Below are 27522 nucleotides of genomic sequence, written 5' to 3'. Positions count from 1 at the left end.
CACCACCACCAACCGGTTTTAGTTAAAGCCGTTTTAAGATAAGGGCTTGGGAGATGGCTGAACAGGGAAAAGCGCAGACGACCAGAGTTCGGTTCCCGGAGCCTAAGTGGAAGGAGTAAGCTCTCAAGTTATTCTTTGAACTTCACTCATGCACATGCAATACACAGGGGCGCGCTAGGCAATACTTAACATTTTATCACTAAGAAAAAAGCAGAAAGATGTGTCACGAGAGTGCCAAACGAAAAACTTGAACTTCCCAACTTTAAAAAAAAAAACCAACCACGTGTCTCATTTGCATCTCAAAACAACACACCAACGTTTCTAGAGAGCAAAAGTGTGCTCACTTCCATGATCCATAGAGCTTCTGTGTCTCAGGCTAAGGATTCCGGGTTTCCTCCCGGCACACCGGCTCCGCGGGAGGGAGAAAACCTTCCAACCGTCCCCACCGAGGGCACCGACTGGTGCGTCGCAGAGCGCTCGAACGCCCCAGTGTGACGTCCTCTGGACCACACAGGAGTCTGCAGGAAGGAGGTCAGAGGACGCAAGTCTTTAGGAGCATCTGGGGAAAAACAGGCTGACTTTCTATGACCGGAAAAGCCATGATGGAGCAAGACCGAAAGGCTTGGGAGCAACGCGTGCTACACGTTACACTCCACAAACAACGCACCACGCCCACTTCACATCGCGGATTGGCCTTTCCCAGCCACCGTAACGCGCATGCTCCCTGAGGGCACTAGGGCTTGGCGAGGTATTTCTGGTGGCATACTTCCGGCGTTGAACTTCCGGTCTGGTGGTGGTGGTGCTGTTCGCAGAAACCCTGTATCCTGACACCCGGCGGAGCCTGGGTGCTGCTTTGGGCCTGGCAGTTGCCGAGGGATTTGAGAGGCCGGAATCGCGGAGACGCGGTTGGGTTCGCTAGGTGGAAAGCCGTCTCTTCCGCTCGCAGCCTGAGGGAGCCGAAGGCTCACACCACTCGTCATGGACTGCAGTCTGGACAGGATGGCCTCGGTGGTCCCTGGGCAATTTGACGACGCGGATTCCTCAGACAGGTAGGCGGCCGGAGATGACACACTTACTCCTCAGATTCCGCCAGCTCCGCATTCGGCTCAGGGAGCTGACACCTGACGGGTTTGGATTTTTTTCTCGGGGTCTGTCCTGATAGCTGGGCAGTTTGTGAAAGCTACCTGTCAGTAGTTCCCAGAATGTTCAGCAGAGAAGTAAGAGCTGGGGACCACTGAGAAACGTGGGGCTTTTTTTTTCTCCTACATACAAGGTTCCACATACAGTCAGCAAAAGTTTTACCTCCGCGGGCGATAGTGATGATGAACAAGACAAAGCTAGACCAAGAGGCTAGCCTACAGCGCAGCGGAGAGAATTGAGGCAAAAAGGAAGACCAGCCAGGCAAAGCCTTACAAGTAACTGAGAAGTTAAGATACTGTTCAGGTCTTATAGGCCAGAGGAGAACTTTTAGCTGCGACAGGGCGTCATTTGATTAATTAATTAAAGGAACTGGTGAGTTACGTAGATGTTTTTGGAGAGGAGTGGAGCAGAGAATCAGTAAAAAAATAAATAAAATAACCAGGTTCAAACACGATGGCTCCTAGAGCTACGGTCATAGAAGGACTTCGAGGGAGCAGTGTTGAGGTTTTGTGGTGAAATTGGATGTGAGGTCCAAAGAAAGCAGCGACGGAAAACTTCCCGTTAAAAAGAAAAGAAAACTGCACATCGTCATTTCGAAACAACAAAGAATAAAATCACGTAGATTTTATCCATCAATTGTGAGCGGTTTTGATAAATATATATTGACCACTCTGTGTGTCATATCGAGTGTTAGGGAAATATTGGTGACTACCATTTTTGATTGCCACAAGGGTTGTCCTCCGCTAGGAGAGATTGATATTAGCAATGAGGTAAATTATTTGAATTAAAATTGGTGAGTAGTACAAAGGAAAAAAAAGATGAGTGATCAGTAACATATAGTAGGAATTAGCAGGAGAAATTGGAGATTTCCATTCTTCTGCTTACTGAGCATCTCAAAAAAATCCTTACTGAAGCGTTTAAGTGGGAAGAAGAAACAAGCGTGCTTTGCCCATAGGCCCCATACACACAGGATATTGTGAGACCACACCAGTGTCTCTCCAGAGACATTTTTATATGTTACACCTGGGCTGAGGGTGGGGCATACTAGTGCTATCTGGTAAGTAGATAGAGGCTGGTGGTGTTGTCTGTACAAGACATTGTCACAGCAGATGATTGCTAGTTGAGACTGAGGACACCAGGACCTTTCGAATTGTCTTGCCTTTAACATACTTGTCTAGATTGTTAGATGTGTAAGTGAAGGGTAATTTATGTATTATACTTATGAAGTCCTAGTAAATTGCAGGGGTTTTTTTTGTTTGTTTGTTTGTTTTTTTTGCTTTATTTTGTTGTTGTTTTTCGAGACAGGGTTTCTCTGTGTTGTCCTGACTGTCCTGGAACTCACTCTGAAGACCAGGCTGGCTTTGAACTCAGAAATCTGCCTGCCTCTGCCTCCCAAGTACTGGGATTAAAGGCGTGCACCACCACTGCCTGGCAGGTACACACATCTTTAATCTCAGCACTTGGGAGGCAGAGGCAGGTAAATCTTTTCGTTCAATCCCAGCTTGGTCTATATAGCAAGTTCCAGGCCAGCCATAGCTAAATAGTGAGACCCTGTCTTTAAAGAAAAGGAACAGGATATCACCTAATTTATTTGTGTGTTGTCCTTGTCCAGGGGCTCATGCTGATCTTGGTGTTGAGTGCTGATGAACCAGGCATTATGTCTTTTTAAGTGTTACTATCATTAGTTGTTTTATGTGATTCCTGGCCTGAAAGGTCAAAGCTGGCAACACTGAATTGAATTTTATTGAATTTAGGGGTAAATGTGTTTTGTTTGAGATGCACAGTTTTTTTAAAAAAAAAAAAAACAAAAAAAAAAAAAAAACTGAACCTGCCAATTATTTGGGAAAAAAATTACATAAGCATCCAGTGTTTTAGCTTCTTGTAAAACTAGGAAGATCCGGTAACAACAGGGTCTGCATTCTCTTGTGAACCTCTCCATTGGTTGTACTTTGATTACTCTGGACCTCTTCTCTTAATAGTTCCCTCTTCTGTTACCCTGTACTTGGCCTGCTTCACTGTGTAGTGCTGGGCCTGTCTCCATCATTGCTTCCTTTTATAAATAGAGGTGATTTGGAGTTGTTTGTGTCTTAGGAGTGTCTTGCTACAGCTCCTGGTATTACAGAGAGTTCAAGGAAAGGCAAATTTTGATACACATTCCCCCTTAAAGTATGAGTGATCTGGTCTTGTGCACTGGTTGGAGTCAGCTCATTTACCCAAGATGATAATGTGAATTCTAGCTTGACTTAATGCAAAAGCAAAGCCAACACCCAATGACTAGTACGAGGGTGTGGCGAATAAAGCATTGCTGCAGATGGGGAGACAGAAGAGCTTGATATTAAGAAGATGGAGCAGATTGGGAAATGTAAGGGAATTTTTAGGTGTGCATGTATGTGGGTGTTTTTCCCTTTAGGGGATGAATAAACATGTCAGTATATTCTTATTCCTAGTGAAAACAAAGAAGTCCAGTCAATTCATGCAATAGAAGATGGCATTCTACTTAAAAACCTTCAGAATGATGCAGCAGAGATGGAGGGCGAAGATGAGATTGGTGAGGAAGATGACTATGATTATGACACTGACTGGTACTTGGATGATGGGACTGGAAAACTTACCAAGGGTTGTACCTGGAATGGCAGCAGTAACTATCAGGTATGTATGGAATTCTGTAAATCTGTGTTATCTGCTTGTATTTTCTCCCTCTCTCTGTGTTTGTGTGTGATATCAAGTGTTCTTCTCAGTATTTTCCACTTTATCTTTTCTTTATGTGTGTGGATGTGTCGGCATGAGTATATACACATGTGTGTGCACATACCTGTATGCATGTGGAGAAGACAGAAGTGGGTACCAGTCCCTTGGATCAGGAGTTACAAATATTTTGGGGATCCACAACATCCAAACAGGTTCTTATGTGTGTGCTGGGATCCAGTTCCAGTCCTAATATCTCTGAGCTGTCTCCAGCCTCTCCACCTTATCTTTTGAGACATCTCACTTGAGCCCAGAGCTCACCGTTTAGTCAGCCACTGGATTGTGACTTCCAGAGACCCTGTCTCAGCTGCCCTAGTGTTGGGATCATGGATACTGACCTCTGAGTCTGCCTTTTTGTGCAGGTGCTGAGGACTGAACTTAGGTCCTCAGGCTTGAATGACAATAGTTTGTGGGCTGAGCCATCTTTCCAGCCCATGTAGTTTTTTTTTTTTTTTTAAAGACTTTGTGGTTCTGTGGGTTATATTGTCTTAGAGCCCCAGCTTTTACTAATTTGTTTTCTTTCTTTTTGCTTTTCATATTTCTCATCATTTCTTGTATTTGGATTCTCTCAATAATCAGTAAATGTTAAGAGTTACTGAGGTATCATAGGGTGAATGAACGTAAAAATATGTAAGGGAAAGGCCACGACTAAGCTGTTAACTGCAGACCATTTACAGAAAGGGGTTGGGAATGTAGCTCAACTGTAAAGCATTTGGCTGGCATACAAAAGACTCTGGGGTTTGTCCCTGGCTTCCCAGCACAGCAGGGAGGAAACATTGAAACTCATTGGTAATTAGAGAAGTATAGCTGGGCTGTGAAGAAGAGGTAGAAGGATCACAAGTTCAAGGCCAGCCTGGAATCCAAAGTAAGTTTTGGTAACTCCTACACTGAGTCACTGGAGAGACTTCGGATAATTTAAGCATGGATCGTGTTATGATGTGTGTATACCTATTGTTAGCTTTTAACTTTTGGTTGCTGGTGATTATAGTAATTAAATTGTTTTGTTGGGGATGAAGTGCCTTTTTGGAGCACTTGCCTACTGTGCATCCCAGCACTACAAAAGTCAAATCAGTCAGTTTGGCTTGTATGTGATAGGAAACATGGCCTGATTTTTACTTATTGTGGTGCTAGGTATCAAACCCAGGGTCTTTACCTACTAGTTAATAATTTGTATCCCAAAGCCAAAAGTTATTTAGAAGTTAAATTAAAGGGGCTGAGAAGATAGCTCAGTGGTTTACAGCATGTGTTGTTCTTGCTAAGGACCTGGGTTCAATTCCCAGCACCTACATGGCAGCTCATAATCATCTGTAACTCCAGTTCCATGGAATACAATACTTTCTTACGGCATCTATAAGTACCAGACGTCATGTGGTACACATACATTTGTGTAAGCAAAGCATTCATACAAATAAAGTGAGATAACTAATTCTAAAACAAAGTTTATGTTAAATTTGGTAGGAAAATGTTTTAAGTTCTTTACAGATAAGACAACCAAGCCTCAGACTTGATGATGAGATATAATAAGAGGGAATCAGCAACTGTTGAGTACTATTTTTAATTTTTTTCTCCTCCCTAAGAAAAGGGTTTCTCTGTGTATCCCTGGCCATCCTGAAACTCGACCTGAAGACCAGGCTGGTTTTGAACTCAGAGAGATTTAACTGTCTCTGCTCGTATTAAAAGCATGCACCAGTACTGCCTGGCTGAGAGCCCGTCTTTAAAATCTATATTGCATTCGCTATGAGTTTTAGGTATTCCTTCTGCTTTTCTTGGGGGTTACTTAAGGTTGTACAGAACACACAGTAAGTGCTGAACCTCATGCTTATCTTTCCCTATTCCCTTTCTCAAAGTGTCAGGCTTAAAAATACAGGGTTAAGAATGAATTTATGGGGGGGAGGGGGGGCTGGAGAGATGGCTCAGCAGTTAAGAGCACTGACTGCTCTTCCAGAGGTCTTGAGTTCAATTCCTAGCAACCACATGGTGGCTCTCAACCACCTGTAAGTGTAAGTGTGGTGTAAGCCTCTTCTGGTATGTCTGAAGAGAACTACAATAAACTCACATACATAAAATAAATAAAAATAAATTAAAAAAAATGAATTTAATGTTAGCCTTAGCTCTTTACTAAACACTGTGAAGGTAAGTGAATACTCAAGTAGCAAATGTACAAGCCAATTACATTTTAGAAAATCCAACTTAGTTATTATTCATAAGAACAAAAAATACACTGAAGAGAAGAACATGACATGTGACCTGTGTTTTGTGGTCAGTAACCTTAGCCTTCTTTTTGAAATGCCTTTTTTTTTCTATTTTATTTACTTTTTTATATGTGTAGGTGCTTTGCCTGCATATGTATCTGTGCACCATGTGCAGGCAGTTTATGAAATGCCCAAGGAGATTAAAAGGTTTTGGATCTCTCTGGGACGAGACTTAGAGATGGTTGTGAGCTGCCATGTAGGTGCTGGGATCGAACTCAGCTCTTCTGGAGGAGCAGCCAGTATCCTTAGCTGCTGAGCCAGCTCTCCAACTCTAGGAACCTTAAAGTCTTTAAAAAGTTTGTTTCTCTTCTAGTATGCTCCTGTATGTAATAGCTGACTGAACTGGAGCAGGGAGATGGTTCAGCAGGTAAATGCAGTTGGTGTCACGCCTGACAACTTGAGTTCAATTCCTGGGACTGTCAGGGTAGAAAGAGAAAATCAGTGTATAAGAGTTGTTCTCTGGTTCCATGTGTGTTGTGTCCCCTCCTCCAAAACATAATACAAAATAAGGGAGAAAGAAATGTAATTATGAACCTTAAGCTTGAATTTACAATTAATCATATTTTGAATTAATTTCTTGTAGGCAAATCGGCAGACTTCTAACTACAATTCAGCCAAAATGTCTACTCCAATTGACAAGTCCTTGCAAAAATTTGAAAATAAAATTAATCTAAGTAAGTTTTTAAAAAAATATATCACCTAACTGAGCTGTGAAGAAATTCTTCCAAATGTTGGGTACTTTTGTTAGCTGAAAAATCAAATGTATTTGGCTCAGTGATAGTCAATGAATGACTCTAGATAGAATGAAGAAAAGTAACTTTCAGTGACTTTGTTCTCTGTTTTCATCTGTTGTGGGAATATGAAGTTTCATGTACTCACCCCAGTTCTTCTCTGTTCTGCATTGCCTTTTGTATTAGAACAGCCTAAAAATGTTATTTGTTTAGTTAGGCACTGCCAATCGTTTATTTGAAAGCCAGCCCTCATTGAACTACAGGGCTCTAGAATGCAAGGCTATGGTTTTCTGCTTGGAGCATTTTGACTGTAAACCTACCAGTGTCTCATGCATACTCTCCATAAGTCTCAAATTAATGTGTGTAAGTATTTCCTAGTCATTGTCATGTATATATAATGTGAAAAGAAACTGAAGCTTGCACAATTAAACTTTGAATTCAGTTAGTTGTGTTATCTGTCTTGTACAAACCATTAAGTATCTGAGACTTAGAAGAGGCAGTGTTTTTGGGTATTGTTTCTATCTACAATTTTAGAATTCTGGTTCAAAAAGCACACTATAGTGCTGAGAATACACACTATAAAGAAATAAGTTAACTGTTTGCCTCATAAGCAAGGTATATTCTAATTCTATTAAGAAAATGTATAGAAAAGTAGAGGTGACTATTAGTGTCTTGTCTTGTTTACATTGTGAGTTTTCGTCTTTTTAGATAAGCTGAATGTTACTGATTCTGTCATAAATAAAGTCACCGTAAAATTGAGACAAAAAGAAGCAGAATCGTAAGTAATTTTTCAATACAAAGCTGGTAGAGACTTATTTCTTGACTGGGTGTAATTGTTCTGCAGGAGATGTTAGTGTGCTTTTGTTTATTAGCTTAGTGTGTGCTATACCTTTGCAAATCAAAACAGTAAATGAATCTTAAGTAGTAAAAATACGATCTCATGAAGTTCATAAGTGTGTTTTCATCAGGATGAGTATTTGTAGATTCCAGTTGACTGAGGTCTGGCTGACTTCTCTTACGTGCTAATACTTGAGATGATCATTGCAGTATAGAAAATTATGTTAATCCACTAGCAGTGTTAGAACTGAGTGTTAAAATCAGTTTTTTCTGGTTTGTTACTGCGTCCATAGAGATAACTTTCTGAGAGCAACTTTGGCCACTTGGTACTTCACTGACCTGTCTGACGTTTTGTGTTGGAGCCTGTGTTAGTCTAAGTTAGTGTTGATTGCATTGTCTAGTGGATGGGCTGAGGCAAATCAGTCTGCCTTTTGAAATTATTTTGAAATAAAAGTCTAAAAACACAGCCTTATAAGTAAGTCGGATCATTAAAGGACAGCATGGACACTCTACATGTCCCTGTCACTGTACTCCAGCTGCTCTTTCTTAATGCCCCAGGACATGGAAAGACTTCCACATTCACATTCCTTCTCCTGCCTCTTTCTGTCTGCTCCTTTCTCTGTCCCTTCTGTATGCATGTGAAATACATACTTCATATATAACGTCATATATGCACATCTATATATTTATATGTGTGATCCCTGGTAGTGGAAGGATAGAACCAACTTCCGAAAGTTGTCTTCTGACCATCGCATGCAGGGTGGTATCCTCTTATGTTTCTTCATTGACTTATAGAAACTAAGTGAAAAAGATGAAAAAACTTAAATGGAAAGAAATAACAAAAGCTTGGACATGCTTGTTAAGGAGATCCGATTTGCATGCTCAGAGAAATGAAGTTTAAACTGAGTGAAGAGTCTGTGTCAAATTATATCTCTTATGAAAAACTTCTTGAGAATTGTCACCAAATCATGTACATGTAGAAGTCTCATTCTGGCTTCTCAATGAGTTTTGAATATGTCTTCTATACTTTTTTGTTCCACTCAGGTATCGTATTAAAGATAAGGCCGACCGAGCAACTGTAGAACAGGTATGCTTGAAGTGCTCACAGCCTTGTGTGAAATTAGCATTTCTATTCTCTTTGACTTGTGCCTTGTTTTTAGCTTCCTGTTGGTGTTAACCTTACCTAAAATTACTCCTGGGTAAACACTGTCTCAAGTTCAGTGGTTGGCATTTTACTCTATAAAATGACCACGAGTAGTTAAGGTAGAGCCATAACCCTTTCAGAATAGCTTCAATAGCCTTCGAAGCTACTGTGCTTCATCCTTCTCAGAAGTTTGGAAGACAAAGACTGTTTAGACCAGAATCTTTCTTAAGCAGGGTCTGTAGGAATTTTATTCTCTTTCCTGTTAAATAGAATGGATATCTACCATAAAGCAGGTTGAGTAGCTGCCATGTATCTGGGGAATGTGTAGATGAAGGATCAGGGAAAAAAGGGTAATACCTTCATATTTCTAACTAGAGACCTCTTTGTTTAGAAATTACATGTGCTTTATTCTTTGGAACACCAGCTCTAGATGGCCTGGAACTTGCTATGTAGATCAGGAGGGCCTCAAACTTACACAGATAGGCCTGCCTCTTGCCTTCTCAGAGCTAGTATTAAAGGTGTATGCTACCTGATCCAGATTTTTGATGTGAATCAAATGATTTTTTAAAAAAAGTTTATATTATCATTATTGCTGCATATGTGGGCTCTCGACTCAATAAGTATGTGTACAATTCCACATTTTGAAATTGTAACCTTTTGACCTATAGCACCTCTTGTGTGCTTTACCCCCAAGGGAGTAGAAGCTGACCTGCAGTAGAGAGCCAGTTTGTGCAATTGAATCATTGTGCACGAAAGTGGTTATCGATAGTGTTAACTTGTTATTATATGTTATATTGGTTGGGCTTTTTGTTTTTGTCTACTTATACAAACTAGAGCCACACTTCAGGGAGGAATTGCTTCCATCAGATTGTCTTTGTAGGCAAGTTTGTGTGCCAGCCCACTGTGGGGTGATGCCACCCTGAACCTGGGTAGTGTAAGAACGAGCTGGGCGTCCTGGGTTGTATAAGAAAGCAAGTTGAGCAGTGTGTAGAAAGCAGGCCGGTCAGCAGCTTTCCTCCATGGTCTCTGCTTTAGTTCCTGCGTCCAGCTTCTGCCCTGACTTCTCTCAGCCGAGCACTGTTTTCTCCAAGAGTAAGATGAGACAAACCTTTCCCCCATATTGTTTTGGTCATAGTGTTTATCACAGCAGCAGAAACCAAACTGTATATATGTGCATGATGGGGAAGGCAGTGCCTGTGCAACAGGGGCCTCTGTGAAAGTCAGGAACTTTGTGGTGTGGGGTTCGTTCCATCTGCTCACCTATATGTGGGTGGGTTCTGGGACAATGAGACTTGTCATGAGCCTGGTGGTGTGCACCTTCATTCACTGAGCCATCTTGATCACTCTTAGTATATTTGCTGTTTTTAAATCTTGTGTGATTTGTTTTCATGATTGTACTTTTAAAAAAATTTTTTTTTTTTTTTAATTCTTAGGTTTTGGATCCCAGAACAAGGATGATTTTATTCAAGTTGTTGGATAAAGAACACATATCAGAGATACATGGCTGCATAAGCACTGGAAAAGAAGTGAGCTTTTGTTGGATGACAGTATTTTCATATTAATCTCCTTGTTTCAAATACCCAGGAAAACTAAGGCTCTTTATAATTTGTGCCTTAAAGACAAAAGAAAGCCAAGCATTGTAGCACACACTTTTAATCCCAGCACTTGGGAGGCAGAATCAGGTAGATCTCTGAGTTCCAGGCCAGCATGGTCTATATTGCAAAGTCTAGGCCAACTAGAGCTACTTATAGAAACCCTGTCAAAAAAGAAAGAAAGCTGGCTGTGGTGACATACACCTTTAATTCCAGCCCTCGGAGGCAGGGGCAGTCAGAGCTCTGAGTTTGAGGCCAGCATGGTCTGCAAAGCAAGTTCTAGGACACCCAGGACTACACAGAGAAAAAAAGAGAGAAAAAGCTATATACACCAGATGGTTTATTAACAGTGTATCTAGAATTATCTTGCTTGGTAGTCAGTTGATAAGAAACTGTATGTTTAACTTACTGTGGTTGCTTTATTGTATTCCTGAGTCTGTGTGTCCAGCAGTGAGCTTAGATTTTCAGATTACTGTGGTCCTGAGTCCGGGTTTAAAATTACTGCTAATAAATTATGTTTATGGGTTCATTTCTTTTAGCCAGTCTTGTTTCTTTACTTGTAAGTCTAGAAAAATAAGTGTGACATTTTTTTTTCTCTAGACAGGGTTTAGGTTTGTCTGTGTTGCCCTGACTGTTCTGGTACCCTGAACTCCCTCTGTAGACCAGGCTGGCCGTGAACTCAAAGATCCTATGCCTCCTATGTGCTGTGTTTAAAGGCTAAGTGTGACTTTAGAAAAAAAAAAAAAAAAACCAAAACCAATCATGTTACTCTTCCCTTGCTGTGATAAAATACATGACCAAGAAGAGCTTAAGGAAGAACATTTACTTTAGCTTAGGGTTCAAGAGAGCTAGGGTCCATGATGGTAGGGAGGAAGCCTGGCAAGCAGGAAACAGGAAGCAGAGTGAACTAGAAGGAGGCCCAGGCTGTTCATTCCCAAGCCTGCCTCCTCTGACATACACCTCTCAACATTCCACAAGCTCTGAAACAGAAGCACACACACCGGGGCCCAGGGGCTCAGATCCATGAGCCTGTGGAAGACACTTCTCATTCAAACCATCAGAATTAATAACTCATTTGCTGTGGAGGTTAATTAAATGCAAGAACATTTTCATCAGAGATATATATGTGAAGCTTTTCTGTATCTTGTGTGCCTCTTGTAACAATAGGCTGTGTTGGGAGAAATGAGTCATTAGCAGTTTTGGTACTGGGAACCTGAGACTGCTATGGCATCACTGTAGACACTATAGATGATAAGGCCTTTTTTTTTTAAGTTTTTTTTTTTTTTTAAGATTTATTTTTTATATTTATGAGTACACTGTAGCTGTCTTGAGACACACCGGAAGAGGGCATTAGATCCTATTACAGATGGTTGTGAGCCACCATGTGGTTCCTGGGAATTGAACTCAGGACCTTTGGAAGAGCAGTCAGTGCTCTTAACCACTGAGCCATCGCTTCAGCCCGGTGATAAGGTCTCTTGAGAGCACTCTGGCATATAGGGCCTGTCATTGGCCAGAAAGTCACAGGGTGGCATATGAATGTATGCTAGAGGTATATTTATTGTCATACAGTGTTTCCTATTTAAATTCACACCTTCAAGAGAGGACAGTGGTGTTATTTCAGTTTACTTTTGAGGTTAGAATCACTGACACTAGTTATTTAACACGTCTAATTTTCTTTGTTTTTTTTTTTTTTTTTTTTAAATAGGCTAATGTATACTATGCTAGCACACCCACTGGAGAGAGCAGAGCAATCAAAATATACAAAACTTCCATTTTGATGTTCAAAGATCGTGATAAGTATGTGACTGGGGAATTCAGGTGAGCCCCAGATTCTTGAATTCCTTTTCCCTCAAGTGCTAAAGTAGTATAATGTGGTGATTAACAGATGTTTACTTGCTCTAGGTTTCGCCGTGGCTACTGTAAAGGAAACCCTAGAAAAATGGTGAAGACATGGGCAGAGAAGGAGATGAGGAATTTGCGCAGGTAACTGATGGTGTGTGTGAGGAGGTTTGCAGTGCATATGCGTAACCGTGTCTGTCTGGGTATCTGTGCCCTGCCCTTTCCAAGCAGACGGGACCCATTAGACCATGTAGCTCTATTACTCTGGTGAACTATATAGACACATTTTGCTTTTCAGAAGAGCCTGAAGCTATGTGAAAACATACAGAATTTGCTTTGAGACAAGGCATTTTATAGGATTTTAAGACAGCAATAATAGTAATGGTACTACTATCATTTGAAAAAATTACAGGGGAGCTGGGCAGTGGTGGCTCACACCTTAAATCCCAGCATTTGAGAGACAGAGGCTGGCGGATCTCTGAATTCATGGCCAGCCTGGTCTACAGAGTGAGTTCCAGGGCAGCCAGAGCTATGCAGAGAAACCTTGGCTCAAAACAAACAAACAAAAAACAATAAAAAAAAAAAAAAAAAAGCAAAAACAACAACAAAAACAAACCAGGGGTTTTAGATAAATGTTGTCAGGCTCTCAGCTCTGGTTAATCACTTGCTCTTATTCAGTCCAGTGTAGGACATATTCATATAGTCATTTTTCTGAAACTACTGTAAAGAAAGGACACTTAGCTAGTTTTCTCAAAGTTTGTGGCATTTTTCTTTCCGTTTCCAGTGTCTTTTAACTTTTTATGTGTTATCCATAGTTACAATTTGCTATTAAGTCAGCATCATTTGTTTTGGAAATATTCCTGTGTGCAACTGGACACTAGGTGTGTGCAGTGATTTGCTTTATTTTTGACATTAGTAAACTCAAGAGATAATTGTTGACATAGTTGCTGTCTCATCAATCCGGAGGTATTCTTTCTCTTCAGTGTTTAACACCTCTAGAAGTAGGTTGGGTGTTACAGGTTTGGGTGTTAACATGTTTGCTTATCAGGGCTTTGGTATTCTCGATAGCACATGATGGTGACATTTAAAACAAATTGGTTATGAAATAGCAGTGTAGATCAGAGATCTCGGTGCTATTTCCTAACAGCAGTGTCAGCTCATGGTCTGTAACTGCTCTAATGTGTTTATGTCTTTTGACTTTTCAATTGTCCTTTACTTCACAGGCTAAAAACAGCAAACATACCATGTCCAGAACCAATCAGGCTAAGAAGTCATGTTCTTCTCATGGGCTTTATTGGCAAGGATGACATGTAAGTATGTGGGACATCACAGAATTTCATGGTGAAGCTATGTGAGCCGTGTACTAGGTGATTATTTCTCATTTTTCTCTTCATTATTCCTGTGTTGGTGCATAACTGCTATGATTCACCATTGTGAAGTTTGAAAGTACTTCAGAATAACAAAAGTAACTGTGCTTTTGAGGGATGTTTAATTTATTAAAGTTTTGGAAAAGTACCTGTAACTGTCAGCATTTGGATTGGCATTCATTATTCCCTTGTCAGTTCACATGATGAGTTACAGAAGAGAGGTGTGTGGACACTGTGGAGTGGGGCAAGAAGACTTGATCGTGATGAGTTTATCTCCATTCCCTTTTCACTCCAGACCTGCACCACTTTTGAAAAATGTCCAGCTGTCAGAATCCAAGGCACGGGAGTTGTACCTGCAGGTCATTCAGTACATGAGGAAAATGTATCAGGATGCTAGACTTGTCCATGCTGATCTCAGTGAATTCAACATGCTGTGAGTGTGGTTTCTTTCCTGGAAACTTACTGTAATTATTTCATGCACTTCAATACAGGAAACTCTAATCTACAAAGTCATACTGTGCTGTGTTTGCTTCCCTCTAAGCGTTAAGATGTGGTCAGTGCCTTCATTGACCTTACTCACAGGTACACACTGTGGAGGACTGAGTGTGTAGCTTGATTGATTGAGCAGTTATCTGAACTGTGTATGTGAGATGCTTTGGATTTCATCCCCTGCACAAGGTGGCAGGAGGGGAAGCACTTTTAGCTGATTTAATAGGCTTTGAAATTTTCTGTTTTTTTTCAGCTTTCATTAGTCAGGATCCTTTTTCATCTGCTGTAGTCATTTATAAATTACGTAAGATGGATTTTTTTTTAACTAGATATAGTGGTGCATGACTGTAATCTCAGCACTTAGAAAGCAGCAGCAAGAAGAGAAGTTTGAGGCTAGCCCATGCTATAAAGAGAGGACCTATCCAAAATAAACAACAGAATAAATGTAGCTGCCTGAAGCTATAGGTTACCAGGTTCTCCTGAGAGGAAGCCTAGGAATGAACGGGAATGGAGGGCGAGAGAAACGGGGCCAAGACAAAGTATTCTGATCAAGGCCCGAAGTTTAATAATTTGCTTTCACATATAAAGGGGAAGCCCCACCCCCCAGAGTCTCTTCTCGGTTCAGCCCAGGGGCTGGTCAAGGAGATAGCAGTCTGGAAGGTGTCAAGGCTAGCTCAGCAGGCTGTCCATTCTTCTTAGCTCAGGTAGCAGGCTCCAAGGTACCAAGGCTGGTAATGCAGTGCATCTCCTAGGTCCTACTGTTGCTTGGTCTATTGTGGTAAATGACTTTGCAGGCCTGCTCAGGCCTGGGGGAAGGGCACAAATAGATATTTTTGCTTGTTTGCTTTTGTTTTTTGAGACAGGATCTTTGTTCATAGCTTGGCTTTACTGGAACTCACTTTGTAGATCAGATTGTCCTTGAACTCTCCAAGATCCACCTACCACTGCTTCCCAAGTGCTGAGATTAAAGGAAGGTGCCACTACACATAGCTAAAAATGTGTATCCCAGGCTGGCCCACTCTGACCTGATCTTCCCACCTCTGCCTCCTTCAGCAAATGCCGCCAGCATGTACCGCCATAACTGATTTCAAAATAAATTTAAAACAAAACAAAACAAAACAAAACAAAAGAGCATGGTAGTAACGTACAACTTCTGTGCTTACTGCCCACAAGGTACCACGGTGGAGATGTGTACATCATTGATGTTTCTCAGTCTGTGGAGCATGACCACCCACATGCGTTGGAGTTCTTGAGAAAAGACTGTGCCAATGTCAATGGTGAGTGACAGGAGTCACCTCCCACATCCTGCACATCATATGACGATTCATAACAGTAGCAGAGTTATAGTTGTGAAGTAGCCATGAAAATACTGTCATGGTTGGGGATCAACACACCACGAGGAACTGTATTGGGGGGGGGTCACAGTGTTAGAAAGGCTGAGAAGCACTGGGATGAGGTCTTGTCACTTGAAGTGGGAATGCAGTCTGGCATAGGAATACGACATTTGTCTCTCATTGATCCCTAGTGCTGAAAAACAAGTCTCTTTTTTCTTTTTCTTTTTTTTTTGATATTTTATTTATTTACATTTCAGATGCCATCCCCTTTCCCCATTTCCCCTCCCTAGAAAACCCCTATCCCATACCCCCTTCTCCTTTTTGCTTTTATATATTTTTTTTTAAATGTCAACCAAAGGCTTTATAAGTTTGGTAATGCTCAATATCAATCAGAAGTGTAACCTAACACCCAATCTAGATGTATCAACTATCTTTGACTGGCAGAGACATATGAACATCTGCCTCCATGTCTGGCCCCCCTCTCTCTTTCTCTCTCATCACCTAGCTCCTCCTTTCCTCCTCCTCCTCTCCTTACTCCTCCTCTCTGTACTCCTCCCACCTTAGCTCCTCCTACATATCACCCTTCCTGTTAAAATAAAACTTTTATCAAAATACAGTTAGAGCATAACTATATCAATTTATGTCAGTAAGGTGCAAGATAGACCTAATACCCACCCAGTCCATCATTTTGTTGACTAAGCAGAACCTTCGTCATCTCTCCTAAATAAAAGATTTAGTTCTGAGCCTGGCTTTTTTTTTCTTGGCTTTAGAATGAATGTCAGCCGAAAACCATCCTCTCAAATGTTTTCTTTCAAAGTAAATAGCAAGGATTGGCTATTGAAAACTATAAGTTTTCAACCCCATCAGAAATCCAGAATGACTGAGATAACTGAGATTATTGGAAGCGCAAAGCATAGCTTCTAAAACATAGCCAATTTATAGAGACCGCTGGACACCTGGACAGTCCCTATACTACAGAATGTTGGAGCATCTGATCTTCAGCCTTCTGGCCCAGGATCATCTGACAGACCTAGTGATGCAGAATTATTAAGGGCTGATTACTCTGTCTTGGAAGATACAATCAGTCGACTATTCTGCAAGTGTGTCCTTTTCTGGACAATATTTTGTCTGTAGATGGAAAGAGGCAATTTTTGCCTAGTGGCTATCTGACCACAATTGGAATAACTCCAAAGATGCTCAATTTCTTCTTGGAATCCAAGACAGGAAGCTGTCAGGAGCAGACAGGTCTCTAATGTTTGTAACATCTATTCTGTGGACTTCTGATGTTTTGAAAACCGACTATCCATGTAAGGTAATCTGGACTGTTGTCTGTTAACTCCTCTCAGCTATTTCTAAATAAAATATAGAAAATTCCCTAACAATAAACTCAAAGCCATGAATTTGCTATAGGCCCTTAATTCACAGTCTAACCATCTCAAATAAGTTAAAAAAGTTAAAGAAGGACTGGGTCTAAGCCTTGTATTCCTAAATGTGTTTGTTATACAGGCGCAATGCCTATGATAGTAACAATATTCATCTCACTTTTATGTTAATAAGAAGCTCATACCAATAAAAACCTTAAATTTGAAATCAAAGTAAATTTTGTACCATTTAAGAAATTATAACTTCATCTTAATAACAATTATACATATTTCTACCAGTAAGTTATGGCTATGCAATAAGTCCTAGCTAATCCTCCCTGTTCCACCAAAACCACTACTTTTCCCTAGAAAGACAGCCCAATATTAACCACCTCAGTCCCCAAGCCCAGGGAATAAGGGCACCAACTCTTCATTAACTTCTTCAAGCTGATTATGGGTGTTGAAATATTAGAAGAGGGGTTGGGAGAAGAGTAAATTGATAAGCCTCTGACACTGTGTCTTCACTGCATCTGGCTAGATTTCCAGGACATCAGAGGTTCGAGCAGGTGTGCTCAGCTTGCCTGATGAGTAGATACACCAAGGCTATGTATTCTGCAATATATAATTCTCAAAACAAATTTTAGTATCAAGATAATTGTTTGTTTGAATTCTGGAATCTAGTCATCTGGCTGCCTGCCTCTGTCATGTCTAATCCATATAATTCTGGGCGTTTCTATGAAGGTGTGCTCCCACCATCCTCCCATTTTTGCCTCCCTGTTCTCAAATTCCTCAACACTAGGGAATCCAATCTTTCAGGCACCAAGGCCCTCCACTTCCATTGATGCTTAACCCCTTACCCCCCTCCAATTACTATGAGGGTGTGCTCCCACCATCCTCTCATTCCTGCCTCCCTGCTCTTGAAATTCCCCAACACTTGTGGATCCACACTTTCAGGCACCAAGGCCCTCTACTTCCACTGATGCCTAACCCCTTACCTCATCTTTTCTCCTCCAATTACTATGAGGGTGTGCTCCCACCATCCTCTCATTCCCACCTCCCTGCTCTTGAAATTCCCCATCACTAGAGAATCCAAACTTTAAGGTACCAAGGCTGTCCACTTCCACTGATGCCTGGCAAGGCTACCCTCAACTACCTAGACTGGTGGAGCCATGAGTCCCTCCTTTTGTGTTCGTGGGTTGGAGATTTTAGAATGGCTACTCCAGCTTGTTTCTTAGGACCATTTGCTTGAAAAATTGTTTTCCAGCCTTTTACTCTAAGGTAGAGTCTGTCTTTGTACTGCGGTGGGTTTCCTGTATGCAGTAAAATGCTGGGTCCCGTTTACGTATCCAGTCCATTAGCCTATGTCTTTTAATTTGGGAATTGAGTCCATTGATGTTAAGAGATATTAAGGAACAGTGATTGTTGTCTCCTGTTATTTTTGTTATTAGAGGTGAAGTTATCTTTGTGTGGCTGTCTTCTGTTGGATTTGTTGGAAGAGGGTTACTTTCTTGCTCTTTCTAGAGTATAATTTCCCTCCTTGTATTGGAGCTTTCCTGCTATTATCCTTTGTAATGCTGGGTTTGTGGAAAGATATTGTGTAAATTTGGTTTTGTCGTGGAACCAAGATACTTGGTTTCTCCATCTATGGTAATTGAGAGTTTTGCTGGGTATAGTAGCCTGGGCTGGCATTTGTGTTCTCTTAGATCTGTCCAGCATCTTCTAGCTTTTATAGTATCTGGTGAGAAGTCTGGTGTAATTCTGATAGGTCTGCCTTTATATGTTACTTGGCCTTTCTCCCTTACTACATTTAATATTCTTTCTTTGTTTTGTGCACTTGGTGTTTTGATTATTATGTGACAGGAGGTATTTCTTTTCTGGTCTAGTCTATTTGGCGTTCTATAGGCTTCTTGTATTTTTATGGGCATCTTGTTCTTTAGATTAGGGAAGTTTTCTTCTATAATTTTGTTGAAGATATTTATTGGTCCTTTAAGTTGGGAATCTTCACTCTCATCTATACCTATTATCCTTAGGTTTGTTCTTCTCATTGTGTCCTGAATTTCCTGGATGTTTTGTGTTAAGAACTTTTTGCATTTTGCATTTTCTTTGACAGTTGTGTCAATATTTTCTATGATATCTTCTGCACCTGAGGTTCTCTCTTCTATCTCTTGTATTCTGTTGGTGATGCTTGTGTCTATGACGCCTGATTTCTTTCTTAGGTTTTCTATCTCCAGGGTAGTCTCCCTTTGTGATTTCTTGATTGTTTCTACTTCCATTTTTATGTCCTGAATGGTTTTGTTCAATTCCTTCACCAGTTTGGTTGTGTTCTCTTGTAAGTCTTTAAGGACTTCTACCTGTTTACCTGTGTTCTCCTCAAATTCTTTGAGAGTGTTATTTATGTCCTTCTTAAAGTCCTCTGTCATCATCATTAGAAGTGATTTTAAATCTGAATCTTGCTTTCCTAGTGATATGGGGAATTCAGGACTTTCTTGTGTGGGAGAACTAGGTTCTAATTAATGCCAAGTACCCTGGGTTGCTGATGCTTATGTTCTTGCACTTGCCTTTTGCCATCTGGATCTCCTAAGTGCCACCTGCCCTGTCCCTGACTGGATCCTGTCTTTCCTATTTTCTTGGTTGTATCAGAATTTGTGGGGTGGGTGTAACTATTGGGTTAAGCACTGGGGCCCAAAATCTGCTCAGTGCTCAAGCTCTGACAGAAGTTAGAGCACCTGGGATCCCTGCTTCCTCTGGGTTCTTGGAGATTGGGGGTAGAGCTGCCACCCAAGATCTGCTCAGTGCTCTGGCCCAGACCGGAAGGAACCCACAAGTCTTGTTACTGAATTGCTCAATGTAGTGCCACTTAAGCCATTGGCGGGAGATGGGGCATGGTTATTTCTTTCTCTGTTCCTCAGCTGGAGTAGTAATTGTTCCCTTTCTAGAGCTGTCCTCAATGCTTTTCCTTCTGACAGATTTCTTCTTCAAGCATGCTGTTGCTGTGATGACTGTGCGGGAGCTCTTCGAGTTCGTCACTGATCCCTCCATCACTGCTGACAACATGGACGCTTACCTGGAAAAGGTGAGATGGGCTGAGGAGAGGACAGAGGAGAAAGGATAGCTTGCCTTTGTGTGGTGTATCTGAGGGGTTCAGTCATTAGTGTTGCTCATTGTCGCTATTCATTTTAATAACTTCTTAGCACTTATCATTTCACAATGAGATTAAAAACAGTAAAGAAGTCAGTAGAACCAGGTTTCTTGACTTTATTCAACTGGCAAGATTACAGAGAAATTGTGACAACTGTCAACCTCCATATGTTTAGTGAGAAAACTGTCATGTGTGTGGTAAAACATGCATGACCTTATATACATTTAAATTGTTATGTAAACCACTGATTTTTTTTTTTTTTTTGAGGGACAAAAGGGTTTACTTCATGTTACATTTCCAGCCACTGATTTTCTATCTTCAGAACTTTTTTTTTTTTTTTTAATCATCAAATACTGAACCTGTGCTTACCAACCCTTACCAGTTCCTGGAAACCACCATTCTGTCTGCATTCTGCTTCTCTTGGTGCTGCTAATAAGTAAAATCACGTTGGATTTTAATATGTCTATATGTGTGTTTGTGTGACCATATGCTACGTGTGTGTAAATGCCCAAGGAGGCCAGATGTGATTGGATCCCCTGGAGCTAGAGTTACACGTGGTTTTGAGCCACCCGAAACGCATGCTGGGAACTTAAGGAAAAAGGCAAACACACGGGCAGAAGAAACCCAACTCAAGGCTGGTGAAAACTTAACAGCCAGGGTTCCTGACAAGACAAATACCTGCGCATTGCTTTTGTGGGTGTTGTCTGAGTGTACCCTTTGGTCCTCAAACAGAAGTTTTATATTTTGACATAATCCATTTGTGTCTTGTTAATCTTGTCACTTCTGAGTCAGGATTCTTATATTTCCTATTTCCCCTGTAGTGCCTGTCCACCTTGGCCCTTGTTCATCTTGTTCTGTCTGGCGAATGTTAAAACTCGGGTCAGACAGTTGTCTCAAGGGGAGATTCAGATTGTTCGTTCTCTCTCTCTCTCTCTCTCTCTCTCTCTCTCTCTCTCTCTCTCTCTGAGACAGTGTTGTTTTTTTTGTTTGTTTGTTTTGTTTTTTTTTATATATATATCCCGGGCTACCTCAGACAAGTTGTGGTTCTCCTGCCTCTGTCTCCTGAGTTCCGAGTTTATAACTGTACCACAATGGTCTGTTGCAGTTTATGCAGTTCTGGGGAATAAACTAAGGTTTCAGTGCATGCGGTGCTGATAGTTTGCAACTAAACAAATCTCCAGCCTATTTCTTGGTTTGTCTCTTTGTGGAGTTTTTGTTTCTTTTAGGTAGTCTTACTTTGTAGCTTTGCCTCGCCTGACCTTATGTCCTCCTGCTGCTGCCTCAAATGCCGGTGTCATAGTGCACCACTGTGTGTGGCAGATTATGAACTCTTGAGGGACAGAAATTTTATTTCTATATTGTTAGTACCTGATTATGTACTAGGCAGCTACATGTCTTAATTAGGGTTTTGTTTGCTGTGAAGAAAAATCATTGCCACAGCAACACTTATAAAGGAAAACATTTAATTGAGGCTGGCTTACAGTTCAGAGGTTTAGTCCATTATCATCATGGTGGGACGCATGTAGCCTCAGAGGTAGGCATGGTGCTGGAGATGTAACTGAGAGGTTCTGCATTGGATTGGTAGGCAGCAGGAAGAGTGAGTGAACCACTGGGCCTAGCTTGAGCTTCTGAAACCTAAAAACAACACCTTCAGTGACACGCTTTCTAAAATAAGGCCTCATGTCCTAATCCTTTCAAATAATGCTACTTCTTAGCCTGTGGGGCCATTTTCATTCATTTTTTAAATCTCTATTAGTATTGATTCTATACTTAAAAATAAATGTTTTTTTCTTCTCTCTATATATTTCTGAAAGATATATTTTTACTTTAATCTGTGTACATATAGGTATGCACATGTGTGTGTAGATGAGGCATTGGATATCCCTGAAGCTGGTGTAGCAGGCAGTTGTGAGCTCTCCAATGTGTGGGTACTAGGAATTGAACTCTGGTCCTCTGGAAGAATAGTCCATGCTCTTAACCACTGAGCCACCTCTCTGTCCCTCTCCCTATATTTTAACTAGAGAACTGTTTTTATAAGTCAGAAGAAGAACCCTGTATGAAGTCTGTGTCTCCTTACAGTTACTGTTGTCCAAGCGACTTTTTTGGTGATTTATACTGTATCGGCATTAGGACAACATATTTACCTTTCTTGTGATGCATTTCACTGACTTTTCAAGGTTCAAGAAATGGTTCATTATTGAGTCTGAGTTTTCTTCTGATAAAGATTTCCTCAAATAGTTTAAGTTTAAAAAAATCATTCTTCTTGTCTTGGTCATGAGCCGGGTGTGGGTGTGAATGCTGCTGGTGCTGGTGCTTTGTAGATCCTGAGCCAGTGTTCCACCACAGAGCTACACCCCATGTTGATTTTTGAAGAGGGCACTAAAGATACCTCGAGACTAGAGGAGTTTATTCTAGTTCTTTTAAAATGACCGGCTAGTCTTTGATAGAGAGCCAGCCTACATTGTAGAAGCTCACTGGTTAGAGAAATGTGAAGACATGACGCCTGTGAAGATTATAGAAAATGTGTCTTCTAGGGTAAATGTAAAGGAAAATAATTTTTTTGCTTTCTTTCAAAGGCTATGGAGATAGCATCCCAAAGGACCAAGGAAGAAAAGACTAGCCAAGATCATGTGGATGAAGAGGTGGGGGTTTATTGTGTATTCACAGCCTTGGGGAACACTTGTGGGTTTTGATACAGGGTCTTTTCATATAAAGCAGGCTGTCTTAGAACCTGATATGTGGCCTCAAACTTGCACTCACTGTGCTTCAGCTGCCTGATCGCTAGAGTTCTGTGTGTGCCACCATTTCCAGCTGATTTGCTGTTACAGGATTTCCCGTGGTTTTGTTGGTGGTGGTGAAGCATGGACTTGATTTTTAGACACATGGTATATAATTTACATTCAGTTACACGGCTGTACTCAGCAACCTTTTGGCCTGTTGTTCAAGTAGAGTTTTGAAAGAGCTTGTGGGGTGTGAGTCGAGAAGGAAAAGCCTATTCATTTGCAAGTATGAATTTTTAAATGGCCTATATTGCTGATTGTGTAAACTATACACAATCAGCAATATACATACGTAACAAACACTTTGTTAAAAATTAAAATCGAACTAGTCTAAAGAAGTCAAGATGTCTTCATTAAGGTTCACAGTAGGCTTATTATTGTTATATTTATTACTATTTTAATTGTAACTTATTTTTCTCAGTAGTTTGTGACAGCCTGGTAGAGATATTCCTACACAGTAAGAACACTGGGTATCAGTTGCTCACAGCCAGGCCGTCCTTTGCTAACTGTCTATCCTGTCCTTCCTCAGATGCCTTTTGAAATGTGCATGTATGGGAGACGTGCTACTCTCAGGATCAATGGAATGCACTCTCTGTCTTCCCTAAATCAGTTAAAATTTCATTTTTACCTTACCAAGTTGCTTTTAGCTTACCGCATAGCAGGCATGACACCAGTGTGTACACAGGTTGAGTGAAAGTCAGCAGTGGAGATGATAATATATTCCTGCATGATTGATACAGCTAAGGACACTGAGGGATGATGGGAAGAGTGTAGGAATAACAGTTTGATTTTGCTTTCCTCGCCTAGGTGTTCAAACAAGCATATATTCCCAGGACCTTAAATGAAGTAAAGACTTACGAGAGGGACGTGGACATAATGGTGAGGTTAAAGGAAGAAGACATGGCTCTGAGTGCTCAGCAAGACAATGTGAGTAGCCTGGTGCCTGGGAGACGGCCAGCTCCCTTTGTGTAAGCACGCTTCCATACATGTCGGCTGTAAGACATTTGAGAGAGCAGTGGCATATTTGCATGTGTCCAGAGAACTACAATTACTAAAAAGGCAAAGTCTAGGATTAAAAGTGGTTGTAGTAGATTGATAATGCTGTGCTTCATTTTCATACATATTTGAAGGAATGTTTCAAATATTTATATCATTTTTAATTATGTGTGAGAGGAGAGTATATACACATGAGGGAATGCTGGTGTCCTTGAAAAACAGAGATGTTAGGATTGTCTGGAGCTGGGGTTAAGAGGGGATTGTAAGCTTCCCTGCATGGGTGCTAGGAACCAAATTCAGGTCTCTGCATGAGCAGAACAAGTGCTTAGCCACAGTGCATCTCTAGTTCCCTTAGGAGGAAAGTTCTTTTTGTTAATGGACCAGAAAGTTACCCTTGAGGCTTTGCAGCCATGTAGCAAAATTTAGCTGTTTATGTATAGGTTTTTATATAAAGAGCAAAGAAGTGTTTTCCAGATTTTCATGCATGAAACAAAAGCATTAAGAATATATTACCATGTGTGTTAGACATGTGTCAGCATGCATGTCACCGTGCCTGTAGGAAGGCCAGAGGACAGCTTTGTCCATCACTTCTCTCCTTTGTGTGGCTTCTGTGGGTCACAGTCAGGCTATGGCAAGTGCCTTTGGCTGCTAAGCTAGCTCTCTGTCCTAAAAGCACTTTTAAAAATGTATTGTTTATATATGTCTGTGCCCGTGTGATTGCATGTACACATTAGTGTGTGCCCTCAGGCCAGAAGAGAGTGTTGGAGCCCTTGGAGCTTTCCGAGCCACCAGATATAGGTGCTGGGATCCTAGCTCTGATCCTCATGATTGAGCAGCATGCACATTTAATCACCAAGCTGTCCTTCCTACCCCTTGAAAGCACTGGTAGTGATAACTACAGCTTTTGCAATGTAGATCTACTGGTGAGAGTAGAATAGGATTGTTTGAGGAATGGGTAACATTTCACTGAATAAAGTCCAAATTAGTATTGGTTGTCATCTCGTGGGTTGCAAAGCTCATCTGAAAACTATCGGGTTTGATTGTATTGAGCCTGTGGAGATGCATACCTGGGACACAAGAATAAACATGCTACCTACTTTCTGCATTACTGTGTGATAGATTTTGAGCGTATTCTTAGAGTCACAGGAGCAGTGTTATATAGGCGCATGCTTAATGGTACAGCATATACATATTATTGTCGGTTTTTACATTAACATGTATATATATTATTATGCTTATATTCATTTTCCTTTTGTTTACAAGATTCTATACCAGACTGTCACGGGATTGAAAAAAGATTTGTCAGGAGTCCAGAAGGTATGAAAAACATGTTATTGCTTTATAACAGAATTTATTCTGTAAATACTTCATTTATTTGTGTGTGTGCTCACAAGTATGTCATAGCACATGTGTGGTGGTCAGAAGACAACTTCCCACCTCATAGGTCTTGGGGATCCAACTTAGATTGTCAGGCTGCCTGATGAGCTGTCTTGCCAGCCTGTGGATAGATACTCTTTGAAGTTTATAAAAGTTTGAAGATATAAAAGTTACAGTACAGTGGTATTAGAATTACATTTGGAAATGTACTTATTTTGTCTCTGAATTCTTCTGTCAAGTGAGATATTTGTCATTAATCCTGGTCTTCTTTGATGCAGGGGTAATTAATGATAGCCATATACCTTTTATAGTAGTTTTTAATCAGTTTTAAAAAATGTCAGGGCTGGAGAGTTGGCTCAGCAGTTCAGAGCTCTTGCTGCTTTTCCAGAGGACCTGAGTTCAGTTCCCAGCCCCAAATAGATTTTACTACTCCCACCACCACTTCTGTATTTTACATTCTTTCCAAATCCCAGCTCAATTATCTGTCTTGCTAAAAGTAGCAGAGTTATATTGTTAATTTAGGCACCCAAATAACCTAATAATCAGATATGCATGCCAGGATAGCTGTGAATGTAACCCATGTAACACATTTGTAAATGACAGCATTATGTTGCACTATCAAAAGATTGGATACCCCTGCTAATTCCTTTGTGTATGTTCTTGAGTCCTGCCGGAGTGAATGGATGTTACCATCGTCTCCCTAATGTTGATTCTATTTTGGCATTTCAGTGTATAACTTGAAAGAGTATCTGACATACTGATGTAAATGATGGCATGAACGTGTTGACTAACAAATAGATAAGTACTTGGCTTCAAGTAACATTGTTCTATAATAATTTCAAGGTCCCTGCACTCCTAGAAAGTGAAGTTAAGGAAGAGACTTGTTTTGGTTCAGATGATGCTGGGAGCTCTGAGTGCTCTGACACATACTCTGAAGAGCAAGAAGATCAAGCCAGATACAAAAACCATCCTGCTGACCCTGACATTGATAAAAAGGTTAGCCAAGATCTTACTCCTCTTGAGCGTGGGAGCTCTTAAACATCAGTGCAGCCTCTACTTGTAGTTTCCATAACTAAACACAGAGTTTCCTTCTGGAGTAAGTTAGAGACTTGGCTGCTGTTAGGAGCTTCCTTACTATCACACAGAACACACATTATGTCCACTTAGAAGCGAATGCTTGTGTCTTTCTCACCATTTTTTCTCTTAAAACTTGGAACTTGTAAACATCAAGTCCCATATACAGGGATATTGGTTTGACTGTCTACGATTTCAACAAAGGTCAAGGGACAGGGTGTAGCTCAGTAGTAGATGGGCTGGGGTAGGGGAGCTGGGGAAGAAAGATAACCTGTATATAATGACAGGTTCCTATTGTCCCGGCACCTGGAAGCTGAGGAGGGAGGAGATCATTTGAGCCTCAGGAGTTGAAGAATAATCTGAACTATGTGTGAGAACCTCTTGAGGAAAGAAGGCAGGGATATGAAAGGAGGGGAGGGGCTGGGAGAAGTGAGATACAGGGAGCCTCAAAGCAAAGTTGTACTCACCAACCTGTAATTGTTCATTTTTATGCTACATATACTTTTATCTGCTTAACATACTCATTTTAATTTAGTTCTAATAATAATTTCAATACACTGAATGAATGAAATTTTGTTGGGGGTGGGTTGTTTGTTTTTTACAGGAAAGAAAAAAGATGGTCAAAGAAGCCCAGAGAGAGAAGAGAAAAAGTAAAATCCCTAAACATGTGAAAAAAAGAAAGGAAAAAACAGCCAAGGCCAAGAAAGGCAAATAGAATGGAGCCATCCCTCAGCTACTTCTTAACCCTGAAGTAGAAGTCACTGGAGGACATTCTTTACCGTCTCTCTGTCAGGGGAGGCTGGGGGGGGTAGTCATATGATTACCTCAAAAGCCCCAGGCCTATTATGTCGGGATCCAGTCCTGGCTCTGCTTTTAAATGGACTTATTAAGGTCCTGTTTTAATGAAGAACTTTGTATATTTTATTTTTATATTTTTATCTTGCAAACATTTTTTAGAAGTATCAGAACATAAATGTTTATGATGAACATCCACAGCCTTTATAAAGGTGAGCATAAAGACACTTGGACAAACTTGGAAACATTTGGTGTCTTTGTCTATGCCAAAGACACATCTGAAATGAGCCTGGAGTTTCCGTCTGAGAGAAGTCATCTGGCCATTATGTCCGTTCCCAGTAGCCTTGTTCCTGTGTGTTCTGGGGCTTGCTGTCATATGACCCTGCCTCATCTTTACTATGCCTTTCCAGCTAGACCTCCCAGCTCAGATGCCGTTTCACACCCAGCCCTTTGGCATGGTCATCTGTTCATCAGATATTTAGGGGTTTTGGGTACTGGGACATAGCTGTGAATAAAACCAAATTACTTCC

The 27522-nt window shown here is 40.9% G+C and overlaps 2 protein-coding genes across 11 annotated transcripts in view; one reads left to right on the top strand and one right to left on the bottom strand.

The window, feature by feature from the left end:
• The window catches only part of Cage1 (cancer antigen 1), a 32983-nt gene extending 32320 nt beyond the window's left edge, over nt 1-663 (bottom strand). For 3 of the 10 annotated variants that reach the window (XR_013112147.1, XR_013112148.1, XM_076939170.1), the window contains exon 1: nt 345-476. Coding sequence is in view for 4 of the 10 variants with exons in the window: in XM_076939171.1 (XP_076795286.1) it covers nt 345-350 (6 nt within the window). In the remaining 6 variants the exon portion in view is untranslated. Of the gene's footprint in view, nt 1-344 lie in introns of all 10 variants that reach the window. The other 7 variants (XM_034510794.2, XM_076939167.1, XM_076939165.1 and 4 more) reach the window with 4 other exon arrangements.
• On the top strand, nt 659-27522 carry Riok1 (RIO kinase 1). Its single transcript, XM_034510795.2, has 17 exons — nt 659-1049; nt 3588-3789; nt 6721-6811; nt 7577-7646; nt 8750-8792; nt 10283-10375; nt 12147-12259; nt 12344-12424; nt 13504-13590; nt 13943-14080; nt 15310-15413; nt 19798-19904; nt 22547-22612; nt 23558-23677; nt 25010-25063; nt 25967-26119; nt 26802-27522. Exons 1-17 carry the CDS (start codon nt 979-981, stop codon nt 26910-26912), a joined length of 1704 nt encoding a protein of 567 aa, XP_034366686.1. The 5' UTR covers nt 659-978; the 3' UTR covers nt 26913-27522.

Source organism: Arvicanthis niloticus, chromosome 8, assembly GCF_011762505.2.
Source record: "Arvicanthis niloticus isolate mArvNil1 chromosome 8, mArvNil1.pat.X, whole genome shotgun sequence".
NCBI lineage: Eukaryota > Metazoa > Chordata > Mammalia > Rodentia > Muridae > Arvicanthis > Arvicanthis niloticus.
The sequence above is the reverse complement of the archived record's forward strand: the minus strand, read 5'-3'. Positions and strand labels throughout refer to the sequence as shown.

Excerpts from the sequence above, each read along its gene's own strand:
- Riok1 (XM_034510795.2), top strand. The coding sequence starts at position 979 with ATGGACTGCAGTCTGGACAGGATGGCCTCGGTGGTCCCTGGGCAATTT. Across the intron at positions 10,376-12,146 it reads GCATAAGCACTGGAAAAGAA|GCTAATGTATACTATGCTAG; the intron begins GTGAGCTTTTGT and ends TTTTTTAAATAG. Across the intron at positions 23,678-25,009 it reads TGAGTGCTCAGCAAGACAAT|ATTCTATACCAGACTGTCAC; the intron begins GTGAGTAGCCTG and ends TTTGTTTACAAG.